The sequence below is a fragment of the Filicampus tigris genome, chromosome 20 (assembly GCF_054856515.1).
Source record: "Filicampus tigris isolate MCC_2025a chromosome 20, RoL_Ftig_1.0, whole genome shotgun sequence".
NCBI classification, from domain to species: domain Eukaryota; kingdom Metazoa; phylum Chordata; class Actinopteri; order Syngnathiformes; family Syngnathidae; genus Filicampus; species Filicampus tigris.
The window spans coordinates 6470356-6487676 of NC_141236.1; the positions used below are offsets into that span (position 1 = coordinate 6470356).

General features: G+C 40.0%; 3 protein-coding genes across 8 annotated transcripts in view; 2 read left to right on the top strand and 1 right to left on the bottom strand.

Annotated features, from left to right (window-relative positions):
* The window catches only part of LOC147128025 (protein yippee-like 5), a 20144-nt gene extending 15464 nt beyond the window's left edge, over positions 1-4680 (top strand). Inside the window, exons 1-4 of one of the 3 annotated variants that reach the window (XM_086019822.1) lie at positions 631-1023; positions 1407-1566; positions 1674-1940; positions 4517-4680. In XM_086019822.1, coding sequence (XP_085875948.1) covers positions 1426-1566; positions 1674-1895 — 363 coding nt within the window. In that variant the 5' untranslated portion in view covers positions 631-1023; positions 1407-1425 and the 3' untranslated portion in view covers positions 1896-1940; positions 4517-4680. Of the gene's footprint in view, positions 1-630; positions 1024-1406; positions 1567-1673; positions 2463-4516 lie in introns of those variants that run through there. The other 2 variants (XM_086019820.1, XM_086019821.1) reach the window with 2 other exon arrangements.
* On the top strand, positions 3932-7431 carry LOC147128027 (uncharacterized). Its single transcript, XM_086019740.1, has 7 exons — positions 3932-3947; positions 5534-5643; positions 5953-5982; positions 6352-6396; positions 6675-6847; positions 6975-7146; positions 7213-7431. The coding sequence occupies exons 1-5, from the start codon at positions 3932-3934 to the stop codon at positions 6798-6800; spliced, it is 327 nt and encodes a 108-aa protein (XP_085875866.1). The 3' UTR covers positions 6801-6847; positions 6975-7146; positions 7213-7431.
* On the bottom strand, positions 5849-16319 carry LOC147128028 (uncharacterized). 4 transcript variants are annotated; one of them, XM_086019813.1, is made up of 10 exons: positions 16211-16258; positions 15854-15978; positions 9896-9983; positions 8237-8542; positions 8033-8074; positions 7619-7760; positions 7421-7527; positions 7238-7336; positions 7105-7154; positions 5849-6820 (listed from the first exon to the last, which is right to left on the bottom strand). In XM_086019813.1, the coding sequence occupies exons 2-6, from the start codon at positions 15923-15925 to the stop codon at positions 7747-7749; spliced, it is 522 nt and encodes a 173-aa protein (XP_085875939.1). In that variant the 5' UTR covers positions 15926-15978; positions 16211-16258; the 3' UTR covers positions 5849-6820; positions 7105-7154; positions 7238-7336; positions 7421-7527; positions 7619-7746. The 4 variants fall into 4 exon arrangements, with proteins under 4 accessions (XP_085875939.1, XP_085875940.1, XP_085875938.1 ...); XM_086019814.1 differs by having other exon boundaries at positions 12324-15978; XM_086019812.1 differs by having other exon boundaries at positions 8322-8547; positions 16211-16252.
* Between the last annotated feature and the right edge of the window lie 1002 nt (positions 16320-17321).

Consider the following 17321-nt stretch of genomic DNA (forward strand, 5'->3'; position numbering starts at 1 on the left):
TTCATAGAGAAAACAATGTGAAGGTGTGAGAAATAATTTTGTATCTGTACAAAAAAAAATACATTTCTTAAAAGAAATTGTAGCTGTGGAAACGATAACTTGTATGTGTAAAAAAAAATACTCCTTGGTAGGAAAAACGATTTGTAGTTGTGGAAATTAATTGTGTTCTTGAAGCAAAATGTTTTGTGTACTTGTGGGGAAATACTGATTTGTACCTGTATGAATGGCAACTTGTAGTTGAAGAAGTCGCCACTAGGAGTCGCGAGTGGTTTTGCTATTGCTGTACGGACATGTTACGTACACTTGTGTGTGATTTTTAGATCATTTCTGGGGAAAATACATGAACATCACAATACCAGGAAACCTGTATGGTCATGCTCTCAATTTTTAGTGTTTAATAATAGGGAAAGTTTGAAAAATCCAAACTTCCTACAATCATGGAAGTTATGTATGAGTGTTTGTCCTCAAGGTTCTTAAGGAGATTATTTATTTGTGCTAATATTTGCATTTGAATCTTAAACGCAGTTGTCCTCTTTTGCATGATATCAAAAACAAGTTAAATCAACTTCAAAGAATTCCATATTCATTATGTACTTTTAAAAACGGTACGTTCTAGTACTTCAATGGCAGTCGAGTGGGTTTTGGTCTTTATGTTCCGCACTTTGGGATTAGACAAAGTCAACAGCTTTCTTATGGCATTTCATTTCTATTGATTTTTTTTCCCTCTGAATTGATGGGAATTATTGGGGTGCAGATTGTAGACTCGAGTAGCCCTTGGGCTCCGTTAGAGGTCTTCATCTCTTAACCAGTGGGGGGCAGTAATGCGCAAAATGTGCACAGTCTACCGGAAATCAAGAACAAGACTGAAGAAGTCAATAAACGCCCTTGTGACCGCGTCCCTCGTTGTCGTAGGTTGTGTTTGTTGACAACAAGGAAACGTTTCGCCACGTTTAGAAAGCTTGTAGAATACCATCTTATTCAGACGTAGCTCTTCCTTAAATAGCTTGCATCGACTCAAGGAAGGTAGGAAATGTTGCCTCTTGTTCCTTTTGCAAATTGTGACTATGTAAACATTTCACATTGTAGTGTACTATTTTATTTGATTTATTTATTCGGACATCAACGCGATGCTCTCGCATGTGGTCAAGGATGGATACAGTCGCAGATTCATACAAGAGCTGCTATCAGAGACCACTCAGGCCTAGAATGACTAAGTTTAGTCAACGTTCAAGCTGAAATGTCCCATTGGAGTAGTCTTATTCGATGACGTCACAATCGTCAATGACCAGGCCTGTTCTGAACGACCCCTATGGATTCATGCTGCAAAAATAGCAAGCAAATCACAAGTGTTCCTATGAAGTATCGCCTCTATTGATTTAGAAACGTGTCTATTTTTTTTATTGAAGATCGGCACCGGTGAGCACGATGGGGCGCATCTTCTTGGACCACATTGGAGGTATTCGCCTGTTCTCCTGCGCCAACTGTGACACTATTCTGACCAACCGAGCAGAGCTGATCTCCACTCGCTTCACCGGCGCTACTGGACGGGCCTTTTTGTTCAACAAGGTATTCGACTTCCCTTGTGGACTCAAAAGTAGAGGAGCCCTCATTTTGAGGACACTACTAAACGTAGGACGGGTTCTGAAAGCAATTGAACATTTTCTGCTCTCCAGGTTGTAAATCTGCAGCACAGTGAGGTTCAAGACCGGGTCATGCTGACGGGAAGACACATGGTGCGCGATGTCAGCTGCAAGAACTGCAACAGCAAGCTGGGCTGGATGTACGAATTCGCCACCGAGGAAAGCCAGCGATACAAGGAGGGCCGAGTCATCCTGGAAAGGGCCTTGGTGAGGGAGAGTGAGGGCTTTGAGCATGTGCCCACAGACAACTCGTGAGCGCGCCGCTTCGTGAACAGCCAAGTCAGCAAGGCAGCATGCCGGGTGAGTCCCAACAACAGCGTCAACCTAAAATCACAGTTTGAATGGGGAGGTTCAAACGCACGGAGGTGGACATGTAAAGTGTGGCAACACTGTGGCTTCCAATTCTCTTTGGAATGGTTTGGATTTCATCGCGTTCAACAGACTGCGACGTTATCGAGGGGGTGGGTCCCAAAGAAACGATGATGTGAAACGGTGACGTTTGCTGGTGTATTAGTGCATAATACGCTTGAGCCGCTTTAGACTGTTCAGTCTGATTAAGTGAGGTGAATAATACAGTCATATTTTTTTTGCCCCAGTGTGATGACGTGGTTTTGAAAGATGTTTATTTCATGCTTTCCACTTCATGATATAGTAAATTATTGATTATCGGATCGGATCGATTTTGACCATTTTCCATGATGGTGTACTTTTAGTTGGCCCATGATCTATCTTTTGATTCCTGTTACCTGTCAAGTAGATGGGTTGTATTTTGTTGAATGTTCAAGTATATTGCATTTAGAATAATAAAGACGTACTTCTGGAGCCTGTTGCTTTTGTTTTATGTTGTTCCAACCTCACCTTCAAGAGGAAGTCAACCCAAAAACTAACTTACATTCTCACAGATATAGTCAAATCATTATCTTACACATACAATACACATACCCATATATAATTTTATCACACTAAGGCTAACAGAGCAAAGAGTTAGAATTCTAGTTCATCCTATTTATACCTGATTATTAATCTTTTTTTTTAAAGTATTTATTTTTAAATCTTATTAAACATTGCAAGTGATTCACAAGATTCCAATTCAGTTTCATCATTGCTCCAAGAATAAACTCCTTACAGGGACACACCTTTGCTTTTTAATTGTTCTTTTCATGTTTGCTATTCTCAATAAGCCTAAGTAAACAAGTGAATGGCTTCAACAAATATTTTCTGGAGCGGCATTTTGAACCCAGATGCCGTGGCATTAAATTGACATGGCTGCTGATTAGACATAAAAACATCTAAATGTACTAGAAGTAATGCAGTAAAATAAAACACTATGCAAAGAAGAAAATAGCCCGTTGAGATTACATTAAAGGAATTTGATATTTAATTTGGGGACTTTGCGTGTATTATATTTCCGATTTTCAATCTCAAATCTGAAAACAACAAACAATTTTAGCTGGTTTAAAAAATAAGAGCTATTTTGCATAAACATAGAACACTGAAATTGGGTTCTGTATTGTTTTTGTTAACAATGGTGTGCTCCGACCATGGAGCGAGAAACAGTAGTATATCCCACATTCCCATGCGGCGGGGCGTGCTTCGCCTTTGCGAATGCAGCTAGTGAGTGTACATGTTTTGATAGTTTACGCGACTACAAGTTTTAAATGAATTTTAACGATTTGTAGCGATGGAGAAGTACACTTAGACTTTAGACAGGCAGGCGAATGTGGGGGAAATTGCGTGTGATTGCAGATTTGGATCTTTAGAAACGTCAACAGGAAGACTGGATTACTGACCCGAGGTATGATATCGATCTTGTCAAATATGTATGTATGTACAATACACAAGTCTGTGTACAATAGTCAAACGGTAGTAGTCATCTGAATTCAGCCAAATTAACTTAACGTGTTCTTATCGACCTACTACATTCAAGATGATCTCAGGGTAGGGCACTTTTCAACCACTTCTAAGAGGCAAAAGTTCTCACTTCAAGTTATTTGTCACTCCAAGCTATTGTTCCATGCAACACTGGCGTGTAAAACAAGTGATGAAACAACGAACGTCCGCTAGTTAAATGCTATCATACAGTAAAAGGCGGACATGCCACCCAAAATTAGAGCCGATGTTACGGTAAATAAACATTTAAACAGCACGCAGGGAGCAGTTCATGGTGTTGTATACTTATCTTATTCTGTGGTAACTATTATCGAGGACGCAGGAATCAACACTACATCTGCGTTTAAATGTGAAGCTATCTTCAGAATGCGAAACGACTACGATGTGTATGCCTTGTAACCATGGCAACAGATAGCGGTGAGCAAGAGGTAGACATTTTTTTTTCGTCGATCGCTTTTCTTTTGGGTGGCCGGCAAAATCCTGGTTTGTAATTACTTTCAGAGAGTTAAGGAATCCTTTTCGTCGCAAACAAAAACATGTTCGATCTGGCATGAGTTCAAAACTTGTTTTGTCAATATCAAAAGGATCGCACCAATATTTTAGATATTATGGACAATTTTCTTCTCCATATATGCGCATTCAAAGATGAAAACGCTTAATGTCCATACAATAGTGAGGCGATTTGCTTTGATATTTTAAGAGATTTATGTGGGCACAAGTTGAGATGTGCACATTAATTTTGGTGGCGATTGGTCCTACCAATTTGGTCGTAGTTTATTCTTGCTCGTCTTTTACACGCACACACTGGTAAATTTGGTTTGGAGGTGGTGGTTTTGGGGGGTAGGGGTTGGTTGGATGAGCGGTGGTGTATATCCCCGATGACACTTAATACTTTGGGGGGCCCTTGGAATGTCTTCCCATGTTTCTCCGCAATAGTGTTAATAGTTATTAAATTGGATTTCATCATGTTGCGTTGTGTGTTACAGGTGAAGGCTACAGACCCGTCGGACCAGTAGCGACCCATTCACTCCCCCCAACCGAGACAAGACGCTTCTCAACCTCCCAGCAGAGTTGCTTTTATCGACAAAGCATCTTGAAACTAAAACACGAACTGTTTGTGACTGAAGCAGACAAGAAGACACGTGTGTTTTATTCAAGCACTTTCTTCACGATCACCAATAAAGCAACATAACAAACTATACTGCCTCTTTGTCATGTTCGTCTTTAATTTCAAACCAAGTTGACTTTGCAAACTCTCTCCTGATGGATGACATCATGAAGTTAGTGGTAGTAAACACTGGTGGTGTGGGGGTTATTTGTAAGGTTTGAGTGTCATCACACAGTCCACGTGGAATGTCAGTAGTGTACTGACCACTTCACGAGGGATGTCAACCACCTCCCCAATTACATTAACTTTTTTCATGTAATTGAGGAAAAGCGGTTCCGGCAATGGCTGGATAGACCCTTTGACCATAATCCGATAAATCCACAACAAAATTTCGAATTTTCTCGCCTAAGGTGGCCGAGTGGTATAAGAATTGGTTTGGTGTTCGGGAGACCCGGGTTCGATCCTCACTCTTTGCTCCATTTACAAATTAAATGGAGAACAATGCAAGAATCGAACCCGGGTCTCCTGCAGACCAAGTCAAGACACTAACCATTCGACCACGTCAGATCTTCTTCAACCCTTCGAGTAGTTTGTATGTATGGATGCATTAATTTACATTCGCATTCATTATGTCATTATGTCTGATATATAGTATTATGAGAGACAAACCAAGCAACTGAGCGATAGACAAGTGGTATACGCCGGAATGTCATATGCGGACAACGCGTGTTCGAGCCCCGCCAAGCATCTATGACAATGTTTCCATTATTTCGCTCCTGCATTTTCAATGTAACGCAACATCTTTACCAGCGTCGATTACTTTGCTTTCTGTAAAAAATAAGTTTTTTTTGTTTTTTTTTCTGGAAGTGACGTCATCACCGGAAACCTATTTAAGTCGGGGAAAGGGAGACAGTCATTCTTTCTCAGGTCGCTGACAGCCTCGCGTCGTCCTCTTCCACCAGTTGCTCCGCACACATCTCCACAAGATCATCGAAAACGTATAAGGTGAGTGCTCAGTCTTTAATAGCCTCTTAAAACTCACTGCTTTTGCTCACTTTGAACTTTAAGAATCACTTTCGGCGTGCTCACGCCTTGCTAACATGGCAAGCTAAAGTGTTTGCCCTAGCGTTGGTAATGAACGCTTTCTACGACTTTAAATTACACCAAAACGCGTTTTTGCAGCGTGCATACAGATAAATGGATGAACGCAATCATTTAAATATTTATTCATGGCTAAGTTAATGTTCATTCAACAGTAATGCGGCTACTTTGTGTGACGATGACTAACGAAGCGTTTGCTCAAACCTTTTCCAGCATCTGCACGCAAGTGCCGTTTTGCCGAAGGTAAGTAGACAACACTTCACAATTAAACTGAATAAATCAAGTATATTATCATGCATGCGTGTTAACCATCTCATTTCTGTCCACAGGCTTCCATCTACAACAGAAGGGCTAGGTTGACTGCAAATTGGCACAATTTCTGTGTTTTCATATACAAGATATCATTATTAAACAGACTAAATCAAGTATCTGACTGTGTGTTGATTCTTATTTCTGTCTACATGCTGAGTTCTTAAACAGAATGGCCCACATGACCCTTAAAATAGCTGACGTCCTGTCTTTTTGGGACACTGCGTCATGAGACTTTTGCATGTCAACCAAAATGTCAGGCTGAGTATTTCAAAGTCGAATGCTTACGTTCCTTTCTTTCAGGCCACAGTGCTGTTGAAGAGGCGTCCAGCTCTGCTCTCCTCCCAGGTAAAATACACACTCTTTATAAATGTGCAAATGTTTGACTAATTATTTCAGCTTGAGCTGACCGAGGGGCCTCCTGTGATCTTCTCAATCAACAAAGGTGTGTCAAATCAAGGTCCAGTTAGTGAAAACCCAGCCACAGTTTGACTTGCGCCACAGGTGCTTCCACTCAAGCAGCTTCTGGGGAGCTCGTTTACCTGCCGGTTGAGTGGAAGCACCTGCGGCTACAGCCAAACTGTGGCTCAATGTCAACTTTAATGTTTGCTGCAGTATCACTCCAGGAAGAAGCACCAGCCAGGATTCCGGATGTCACCGAAGGAGGCTCAGGAGACCTGATGGGACTTTCCAGCAGTGTCCCAGCCAAACTTCTGCTTTTTGTTTGTCCTCCCCCTCTTTTACTGCAGTAATCCCAGAGCTTCATTGAGAGCTGTGAAACAAGATGGCGGTGTATCAAGTGAGCATTTTTTTTTTCCTCTGCAGTTTTGCCAAAGTTGCAGGAAAGTCACTAATCAGGGCTCTCCAATCCTGTTCCTTGACGGCCGCTTTCTCCCTGTTGCGACACACCTGGTTCAAATGATGAGGCTCCTAAAGAGCTTGCTGATTTGAAGCGGGTGTGTTGCAGGTGGGCGCAATGGAAAACTGACAGGCCAGCGACTCACAAGGAACAGGATCTTCAATCCTGTTCCACAAGGTTGCGCTGAAGAACCTGACCAGCATGGATCAACTTGTGAAGTCGAGCTCCTCTTCAACAAGGTTTGGACCTGTTGCAAAAGACAAACTTGATGAATCAAAGTACTTGACTGCTTTTTGTTATTCTAGGTGGCGCAATGATCAACTTGCTGACCGGTTCAAGAGGCTACAAAAGAACACTCTCCTGCTTCTTCTTGGACTTGGCATGCACTGCAGCTTCCAGTAAGAGTGCCGCCAGCGACTCTTCCGCCTGCTGGGCAAAGAAAATTCTCCGTAAATGTGGAAGGTCCTCAAAAATGCCTAAATTTTCAATATTACGACATGCAAATAAACGTACTAAAAAAAGCAGCTTGTCTGGTCCGTTGTTTGTCCATCTGGGAGAAGACTCTGCACCAGTCCAGAGTTTCAGGAGCTCAACCAGCTGCTGCAGTGGAAGGTTCCAGTCTACAGTGGATCAAAACATCCGAAAGTCAACTAAAAATGAAACACTGTACATTCATGGCATGTTGCTGATGCCATAATTGTTTGAGTTAACTTTTTGTCTTTAGGTCCACACGCTGGCCAACAGACGACTTCACCATGCAGAGACGAGGAGACGGTCTTTACATGTCAACCTGAACGGTGCACGTCATGAAGCTTGCCAGGATGTTCCAGGTGACTGCATCAAAGAGGAGCTCCTGCAGAAGCGTACAGTAAAACATCACCGCATGTCAGGTTGGTAATACAATTGTTTTCTCACATGTTCCTTGTCCTGCAGATGGCGCCACTGGAGTGCTACGAACTACAACCTAACTCAAAGTCAAAAGTTGAATCCTCTGCTGGTAAGAAATGGAACATTTCATTTCAGTAGCATGTTCCAGTTGTCTTGACAAAGTTGAATGATTTTGTTCTTGTGTGCAGCACGTTCGAGTACCTGCTCATAGCCGAGACCAGCAACACGTTTGCCTACCTTGCTCATCCACGAGGTGCTGAAGCCAAACTTGGAGACAGCCTGAGAAAAAAAATGGGAGACATTTACATTTGGACGGTAAGCTCTGGAATTTTTTTTTTTTTTTCACTGCACAATCCTTGTGCCAACTTTTCTGACCCAATACTTTTGTTTTGTCCCCTTTCTAGGCAGCAAGGAACAAGAGCATCTTCCATCATAACGCACCTGTGAAGACTTGAGTCCTGATCGCTGGTAGGTTTCCAGTCCCAAACATCTTCTGCACCAGACGTTGACTTAACTTTTGACTCACAGATGTTTTTCTTGTCTTAGGTCCACACTTGCCGAAGTTCTTCTCGCTGGCCGACCACTTCGCAACCAGCAGACTCATCAGACTTGCAACTTTGTCTTCTCGCTGGCCGACCACTTCAGCACTTGGCAACGAGCAGACTGTCATCCGACTTGCAACTTTGTCATCTTCTTGCTGGCCGAGCACACTGTCATCCAACTTGTAACTTGTTTGTTTGCGATTGTCTACTCTGCAAAAGAAATAAAGCTTGATTACAAATAACACTTATGCTCTTAACTTCATTCTTACACACACAATACAAAAAACTTGCTTAAAGCAAAGTAACCAAAAAAAAAAAAACCTAAAACATTTTTTCAAATTTTTTTTCCCGTTTTTTTTTCCAATTTTTTTTTTTCAAATTTTTTTTCCCCAGTTTTTTTTTTTTTTCAAAAGTGGGTGCGGCAAGGCTGGAATGAGGCCTTCTGATTCGCTGATGGGTCTGGAAGTGGGTGGAGCAATGTGGATAAAAGGCAGTGATTGGTTGAAGAGTGGGTGGGACTATGCAAATTAGAAGCGCTGTGATTGGTGGAGCTGGAAGTGGGCGTGGTTATGCAAATTTGAAGCGCTGTGATTGGTCGGATTTGCAAAAGTGGGCGTGGCTATGCAAATTACTGCATTCTGATTGGCTATGCAAATTCGAGCCGCACCGTGATTGGTGGGTTCAAAATTGGGCGGAGTTAGGGGCGGTCCTAGCAGCAGATAGGTTTTGGGAAGGCACTTTTGAGTCTTCAGGTCAAAGTTGCACTTCAGTCACTACATGAGACACAAGTCTTTTACTATTCCCCTCAATCTCACACGACCCAAAGCTCGATGAATTTAAAAACTGCTCAAGTTTTGAGTCGTGAGGAGACAAACAGGAGTAGTAATGTGACACTTGTGTCCACAGTAGTCGAGACTGACGTGCAACTCTCACCTCAAGACTTCAAGCGGCCTTTGGAATAGTTTTCCACTGCAGCAACCGACACGCATGAAAGGCTTCAAATGAGGGCAGATTTACCAATAAAACACAAAGACTGCAATTCAACTTGAACTATTTATTGGACAGAGAAGCTAACATGACCATTTGAAAGCATTTCACCAGTCAATGTTTGTGTGAGCTAACTCAAGTTGCACACACAGACATCCACGATGAAAGCAGCTTAAGTGTTGCCTGCTTGACGCGCTCATGCGTGATGTCACTTACTTCAAATGACGTGCACACACTTTGGCGATGGCACCAAAGGGGGACGTGAGCGCACTGGGACAAAAACTAAGTGCACAGCACAACACCATCATCACACACTGCTGGACATGTTTTTAAATGGCACTGATGTGAGCCAAATTAGTCAAAAATAGACTTTTTTTTTTTTAACATGACATTATTTTTTAACTCACTTGGCCCACATCATTGTCATTCAAAAATAGGCCCAGAAGTGTCTGAAGATGGTGTGGCAGTGCATGAAACAGAAGTTGAAGTTCAGTGCACTCACGTCCACCTTGTGGTGCGATGTGACATCACACATGAGCTCGTCAAGCACACGACACTGCTCAATACTCACAGCGGTCCAAATGCAGCTTGGCCTTCCCTTCCGCGTGTCCCACAAGTCCATCGGCTGCACCGTTGAGCACGAAGCCTCCTCCGTCCATCTGGTCAGGCAGAAAATAAAAGCAGTAAGTAACACTCTTCTGTATATAAAAGTTTTAAATTGTCTATTTCAAGATTCAAGTCATCTTATGAGTAAAATAAGGTGGTATAGTTTGACTTAACATTTGCAAATGTGTGCCCACACACGTCATGCATCTGTGTGAGCAATCAGTTGGTGCAAGCATTTCTCTCCACACCTGACATCCAATGAGCTACTCATGCGCCTTTCAATCAACTGGTCAAGCAGGGCCTCAAAGTCCTCCAACTGAAAACGCTCCGCCCATGTGTTAAGAGTAGTTTAATATTGTTCAAACATTCACAAAAATTAAAGCTACTCCAACAGGCAGCAATCTCATCCCCTCGGTAACATTCCTTTACCTCCCCTTGTAAAAATGCCACTTTACACTTGTCATTTTACAACACTACATTAAGTATATTACTTTACATTTCCAAAATCTACAACTTTTATCAAAAGTAGAAAACTTGTCAAGTTTACAGATTCCACATTTTTGTTTGTTCTTTTTCCCTGTGGCCCAAATAATCATTTGCATTAGAATGTAAAATTATTAATTGGGGAAATAGCAGATTAAATTGTCCATTAATAAAATTTTTGACTCAAATTAGGGCTGTGAAAATTAAAGCGTTCATTCCGGGGATCAATTTGAATTTCATAAAGCGTGAAAAAAAAAAAAAATGAACTCAGTTTTATTTCAATCCTGTGGCAGCTGACCTCTGCTCACAAAGCAGACAAACTAAAGAGGAGAGTCACTGGCACAAAGACAGACAAAGATGGACTTCTATGTAGTTTTATTTTAAATAGTTGCTCATTGGAGAAATCCAAAATATGTCTTTGGCGTATCGTTCAACAGTTGTATTCTTTACCATTCGACTTTATTTATATAGCGCATTTCATAACAGTGGCAGCTGTGACAAAGCACTTTACATTACAATAGCAATCATATAACAAGTGAACGCAATAAATTAAAACACAAATTCCTGTTTACAGTAGACACCAGAAAGCAGCAGAAAAGTGTCAGTCTCACACGGATCAAAAGTCAAAGACTAGAAATGTGTCTTCAAACAGGCTTTAAAAAATGGACAGAGAGGGGGCTTGCCTAACATTGAATGGAAGGTCATTCCAAAGCCAAAGAAGAAGAAAAAGAAAAGGCTCCATCCCCACATACTCAATGAATCATATTCAAGGACCAAAGAAAGCTATTTGAACAGCCTCTGAATCGAAATATACTCTACTTTTTAATTCCAAGATTTAGCTAAAGTAAACATCAGTTACAAGCTTCATATAAAATTATAGTTGAAAAAATGTGATTACGATTTATGTTAAATTTTGCATTAATTGCTTTAAATAAATTAATCGCTTGACAGAACTAACTTTTTTTTTTTTCAGGATCAATTTAGATGTGACATTCTTAATTTAGTGGGTTTTTTTTTTAATTTATTTTGAGTGTTTACATTTATATACAATAGAATTTACGAATGGCTTATCTATTTAATGACTTTTATTTACTGCAATCGCCAGCACAAAAAAAAGCAAGGCAACATATTCAAGACGCCTCTCAGTGAAGCTGCACCTGTGCACCGCATACTCAAAGGATTGGCTAAGTTGTTGATGTTGGGGTGGAGGCTCTTTCTGTCTGGCAACGTCACGCCCCAACACATGACATTTATTGACAACATACAATTGGACAGCTCTCTTTAAAAACTGCCTCTACAATCAATCTTTATGGGTGCTCACCAGAGTGGTGGCTTCATTTGCCGTCTGAACCCAGATGGGGGGGACTTTTTTCATTTTTGTAAAAGTATTTTTATTTTATTTCAGTTTTAGATTTTTATTAATTTTATTTAACCATGATAACTTGCCACTTTTTTTTTTTTTAACAAAGAGGGGTTAGAAAAGTCACAACATTTTTTCAAAAAAGATACTAAGTTATCAACACTGAGCAGCCCTAGCTGTAGTCACAAAGCTCCAGGTTGTCAAGGTAAGTAAAAACATTCTCTTAGGCACCTGAGAACTTTTGAATTCAAGAAAAAATAAGGATTGCTTTAATACAGAGAAATCACATTCATTAATTTTAAACATTAAAGTATTGTAAAATTAGTGTAAAATTTACATAAAAATAAACTGTATATTTTAATGTACTTCAATATTTTTTTCTAATAGGTCTAACAGACACGATTTAAATCAACTAAAAGTATATGTATAAAATAACAACATTGGGTGTCATTAGACTGTGCCGGTGTCCCTAATGTTTTGACCCTCTCGAACCACCAGAGGCATAATGCTACAACATAAGAAAATGGAAGGAACAAGCAGCATGCAGTACCTTTGAAGAATATGTTGATGGTGAGATGTGCAGGTAGACGACCAGCAGCAGGTGAACATGGGGACAGATTTGACACAAAATTAGTCACACAAATGAATCCGCGATGTTCACGTGTTTTTCAGACCCACAAATATATTGGTGATTTTCACATGTGTTTTTAATGTTGTGTGTGCATTTATCATGACTCTGCGGGTGAATTGTCGAAGGTGCGTTTGTGGCTCAGCGGACACCCTCATTTCTTTTTGACACAAACGTCATGCCGTTTCCAAGATATTCCCACACTGGAAGCTGGCATTTCAATCGCGCAAACGGCAAAGTCGCTCCAACTGTGTCGGACTGCGCGCACAAGGCGGAATAACCCCGTGTGACGCGCGTCATGGAAAATCGGTCGTCTCGGAATATCCGAGTCTGGGTGTGTACTTTGCCACGTTAACGTCGAATTTAACAAGCAGCGATCGCTGGTTCAAACGGATTATAACGGGAACGTCACATTAAACACTGACAACGCTCGCGCTGGCCGAGACGCCAGGTGCGTTCAAATACAGTCGAGCACTTTACACTCGAACAGAAATAAGTGCATCAATGCATTAAAATGTTAATAACTACAAAAATCAAAACAATGTGGGCTTTCTATCACTCTGCAATAGTCTCATATAGGCCTATATCATGCTTCGATCCTTCATTCTGGGATGTCAAACGTCAGTCTATGATTTGTTATACCCATGTCCCAAATGTCTTAAATAATAAATCAACAAATCTTTTGGTGGTCTTTTGTGGTGCTAAAAAATATAACCATGTATTGTGTATGTTATCAAAAGCATTGTAATCAGTATCCTTAGAGTATTTTGTTGAACTAATACAAATTAAAATAATTTGACGATTTTTAGCTTTGTGATTGTCAGCTTTCATTTCGCACCTTTTTACTGAGGTCTGAAGTTTTTCCTTTGTGTCTTCTTTTCAAGTGATATAAAAAATGGACCTGTTTTGTCAGCCGCTGCTTGCTGCAAAACAAAGTTCTTATTACAGCAAAATATTTTGCTAATATATCTTAATTGAGTCACTGTCAATCTTTACAGTATGCCAACTGAGACGAGTATACATCAGCAAATATGGTCATGCTGGACCACACCAAAAAAGGACGCAACCAGATCCTGTGCTGGTGCGACCAACTGAAAAAGCGCAAAAGCCCTGCAGTAGGAAAAAAAATGTTGAGAAAATATTGAGAGTCTTTGAGGAGAGAGGGGGGCAACAAACTTTTCAATAAATTAGGAAAATGCAACTTTATTTATTTAATGTATATGACCTCTAAAATAGGGAGCGGTACGGGAGTGGGAGATATGCTGAACGGAGCGGGGCGGTTTCGAAGTCGCTTTCACCCGGACCGGTTGGGACAGGATTTTGATTTATTCAATTTTTTTTAACTTTTTTTTTTTTTTTTTTTATACTGTAGTCTGTTTTTTTCCCTGTGGGAGTGGTACGCGAGTGAAAATATACTCTGGTGTCATCAACCCCACACACAGCAGTTGTCAACATTCACGTGTTGAAAGGCCATCCCCCTTCAGTCCGCTGGACAGCAGTGTCTCTATCTCCAACAATCCGTATATCATTTGATCATTAGTTGTTTTTTTTTTTCAAACAATATGGGTAGTAAGAAATGTTTTCTCAATATTCGTTCCAAAAAACAAAATGAATCAAAACGGATAAGAAATATTTTTCCAATTTTGCAGCAGAAATGGAAAATGGAAAAAAACATTAACAGGCGATTTGGATGTTTCCTGTACAAGTAAGCCGTTCGACTTCTTCTCCGCCGCTGGAGCAGCGGACAAAGAGGTGGAGAAGAAGAAGAACGTCCCGTGTCAAGGCAAAACAAGCTTGAGTGAAACAAATTGGTCCGTGTACCTTCCGTTCATTCTAATTCCGATTTAGGCACGCAAATCTGAAAACAAAAAACGGGGTGTTTTTCAATAATTGGAGCTTAAAAAAATAAAATACGAGCCGTTTTGCATAAAAATATAGCTATTAAATTGGATTATGTATCGTTTTCCTGTTGTTATTTTTTGCATTCCCAGATAAACGCGAAGAATCCAAAATATGTTAATCCAAAATGCAGGGATATTTTAAAATCTTGATTACAAAGTGACCAGAGGTCCTTTACCCGGAAGGATTGCTTTAGCCTCTCTTCAACGGCAGCGCTAACAGAAGTAGATTCGGTTTGGCACAAATTTGAAGTCTGGGCGACATAGTTGTTATGGTAGAACACGTAGAGACTAAATGCATGCGCTCGCCCTGAGCGCCCTCTTGTGGCCCAGGGGAGTTACTGTTTTGACTTTGTAAAATAAACGATTGCAAGCCCTTCAATTCGGAGCCGTCACAGTCTCGTCTATTTAGTGGAGCCCATACTTACAGCTACCAACACAATGGTGTCCCTCAAACCCTAAGGATTATTTAATTCAATTTAAGAGAAATGGTCGCTCTAAATCTGTCGGATGCGAACATTTCTACCATTTTATTACAATTGGGGTGCAGCTCAGCGAGAAAAAGTTGGCTTGACGTTCGATATTCACGAGTTAGAGACGGACAAATATTCACAAAAAAATCAAGTGAAACACTTTCTCTCATTCTGATTGCTGTATTAGGTGGCAAAGCAAAGCCTCTAACTACTACACCTCAAATTGTATTTTATATAGGTCATTTTGGATAAGTTTTGTCAATTTTTGATACCATCGCGCATAAAATTTATGGACGGTCCCTAACTCTAACTGAATACTGTGTCGAACGTCAGAATGTCAAGCCAACTTTTTCTCGCTCTTAAAGCAAAGCAAGTGGCTATTACACTACTTCCTGTGCTTCCTGAATTGAAACTGGAAATACGGAAATTCGGGCCCTTTCCAGAAAACTCCACATATTTTGTAGTTTATTTTTAAAAGGGGCGTTAAAATGAATATCCTATTTTTGTTTCAAAAATGACAATTGAAAATACAACCCTAAATTTGTTTTTTATTTGCGTTTCACAATTAAAAATAGAATCAACGTAAGGTACACGGACCCAAATTGCGGTCGTATTTTGTTTCCCTGAGTTGTGTCAAATAAACACATAATAAAAGATCAGATAATGGCTCGCTTTCCGTTTTTCAATTTCGAAGTTTTAAACAAAAAACGAAATATAGCGCATTCCTGTTAAATGGAAACAGCAACACTGCCTTCTAGCGGAATGATTAGGTATTGCCTTTCCACACATGTAAATATCTGAGACCCGTGTGTGTGCGTGTGAGAACATCTTGAAACGGCGTGCCTGCTGATCCACAAACGCACATTCGACACTTCACACGCAAAATTGAATATTTACACGGTAAGTCATGATAAATGCACACACAACAAAAACACGTTAAAACAACGAATCTATTTGTTGATCTGAAAAGCACATTTTGGTGCAAATAAATCTTTCAATTCAAAAACATAAATATCTATAATATATATGTATTTATAAATAAAACAAATTATAAATAACTATAGTTATTTAAGTGACATACATTTGTGAAAATCACAAATATTTGTGGATCTGAAAAACACGTGAAAATCACGGATGCATCCGTGTGAATCATTTTGAGACAAATCTTTCCCCATATGTGAAGCCATCACTCTTCCATTGTGGACACTTTGGTTTGGAAAACATACAAAACAACATTCAAGTCACGTGCTAACTCTAGCTGACAAGCCACCTTTGTTGATATTGTTTTACAATAGAGAGCATGCTTCTCTTGATGTAGCGAGCAACACGAAACAAACTAGAAGGCCTCAATGTCGCAATTATGCTCTTAAATAGTGAACATACATACATTTGTATATAAATGGCAAATATACAGTTTTAAAAAAGATAAATTACTCACTGAAAACACAGCTGCCAGTCACCTGGAAACTTGAACCGGATGTATACCTTTCTTTTTCTGCCGCTGCTTCTTCTTCGTCTTCAATATTTTACATCTCGGTTTACATCTCCTTGGTGCATATCGCCACCGACTGGACAGGAGATCGCAAAGGCATTTGGCTAGCAAAAATGTTATCCTATGATGTCACAGTATCTACCGTAGGTCAAAGAATGTGTACGACTGTAATGTATGAGAAAGCTCAATTCAAATGGAAAGAAAATCGTGTTTGACAACTTGTGCAACGACTCTTCAAACAATAATAACACCGTATCGTGCACACAACAGTAGCCCTGTTATTAAGGGAAATATATTATTCATATTTTATTTATATTCGCCTTTTGGTGTTGGAAGATTATATAGATCTCTCTCGCCCAGCGCCTCCTGCTACTCTCTCTCAGGAATACTTTTCGCCCCTCCCTGGCATATAGGGCGACAGGAGAGTGATTTAGCACATTGTGCTCTTTTAATGCTGGCCAGTTGTTTTTTTTAGATGTTGTAAATGAAATGACACTTTCAAGCCCGGTTACGGGTTTTTGTTTGTTTGACTAATTGGTGGTGTTTATTGAAAGACCAATTTTCACTGTTTGCATCAACCATTCAGAGTACATGATGTCAGTATCGTCAATTGTGACTTGGAGAGAGGTTTACATGTCACTGTGAACATTTAAAATCGCATTCTTACCGATAAAATGTAAAGCTTCTCATAGACTTATTGGTACAACCGTATGCCATACACAGTGGCGTTTTTCGTCATTGAGACAGAAAATAAAGTGGAAAAGACACGGAGAAATCAATGTACGTATTCAAATTAGGTGGGCTAAGCGATTGGCAACGTAAAATGGCCGCCAGTGGCGTCACTTCTCTGGCGCATTTGAAACTGTAAAAATAAGACCTAAATCTGATAAGATAAAATGTGCAAATGAAAAAAATTGGACCTTAAGTTAAGTGTCAAAAAACATATCGGAGTGAAAATAACTTACTCCAAAGTGAATCAAAATGTAACCAGAAAAAAAACCACACACTTTGATATATATATATATATTTTTTTTTATTTTATTTTCAAATACATTGT

Coding starts and splice junctions, on each gene's coding strand:
- LOC147128027 (XM_086019740.1), top strand. Junction 5,983..6,351: donor CAAGTGCCGTTTTGCCGAAG/GTAAGTAGACAA, acceptor CCTTTCTTTCAG/GCCACAGTGCTGTTGAAGAG. Junction 6,397..6,674: donor CAGCTCTGCTCTCCTCCCAG/GTAAAATACACA, acceptor GTATCACTCCAG/GAAGAAGCACCAGCCAGGAT.
- LOC147128028 (XM_086019812.1), bottom strand. CDS start 15,959: ATGGCTTCACATATGGGGAAAGATTTGTCTCAAAATGATTCACACGGA. Junction 8,548..9,895: donor CAAGCTGCATTTGGACCGCT/GTGAGTATTGAG, acceptor TTTCTTTTGCAG/AGTAGACAATCGCAAACAAA. Junction 7,761..8,032: donor GCACCTCGTGGATGAGCAAG/GTAGGCAAACGT, acceptor ACGCTTCTGCAG/GAGCTCCTCTTTGATGCAGT.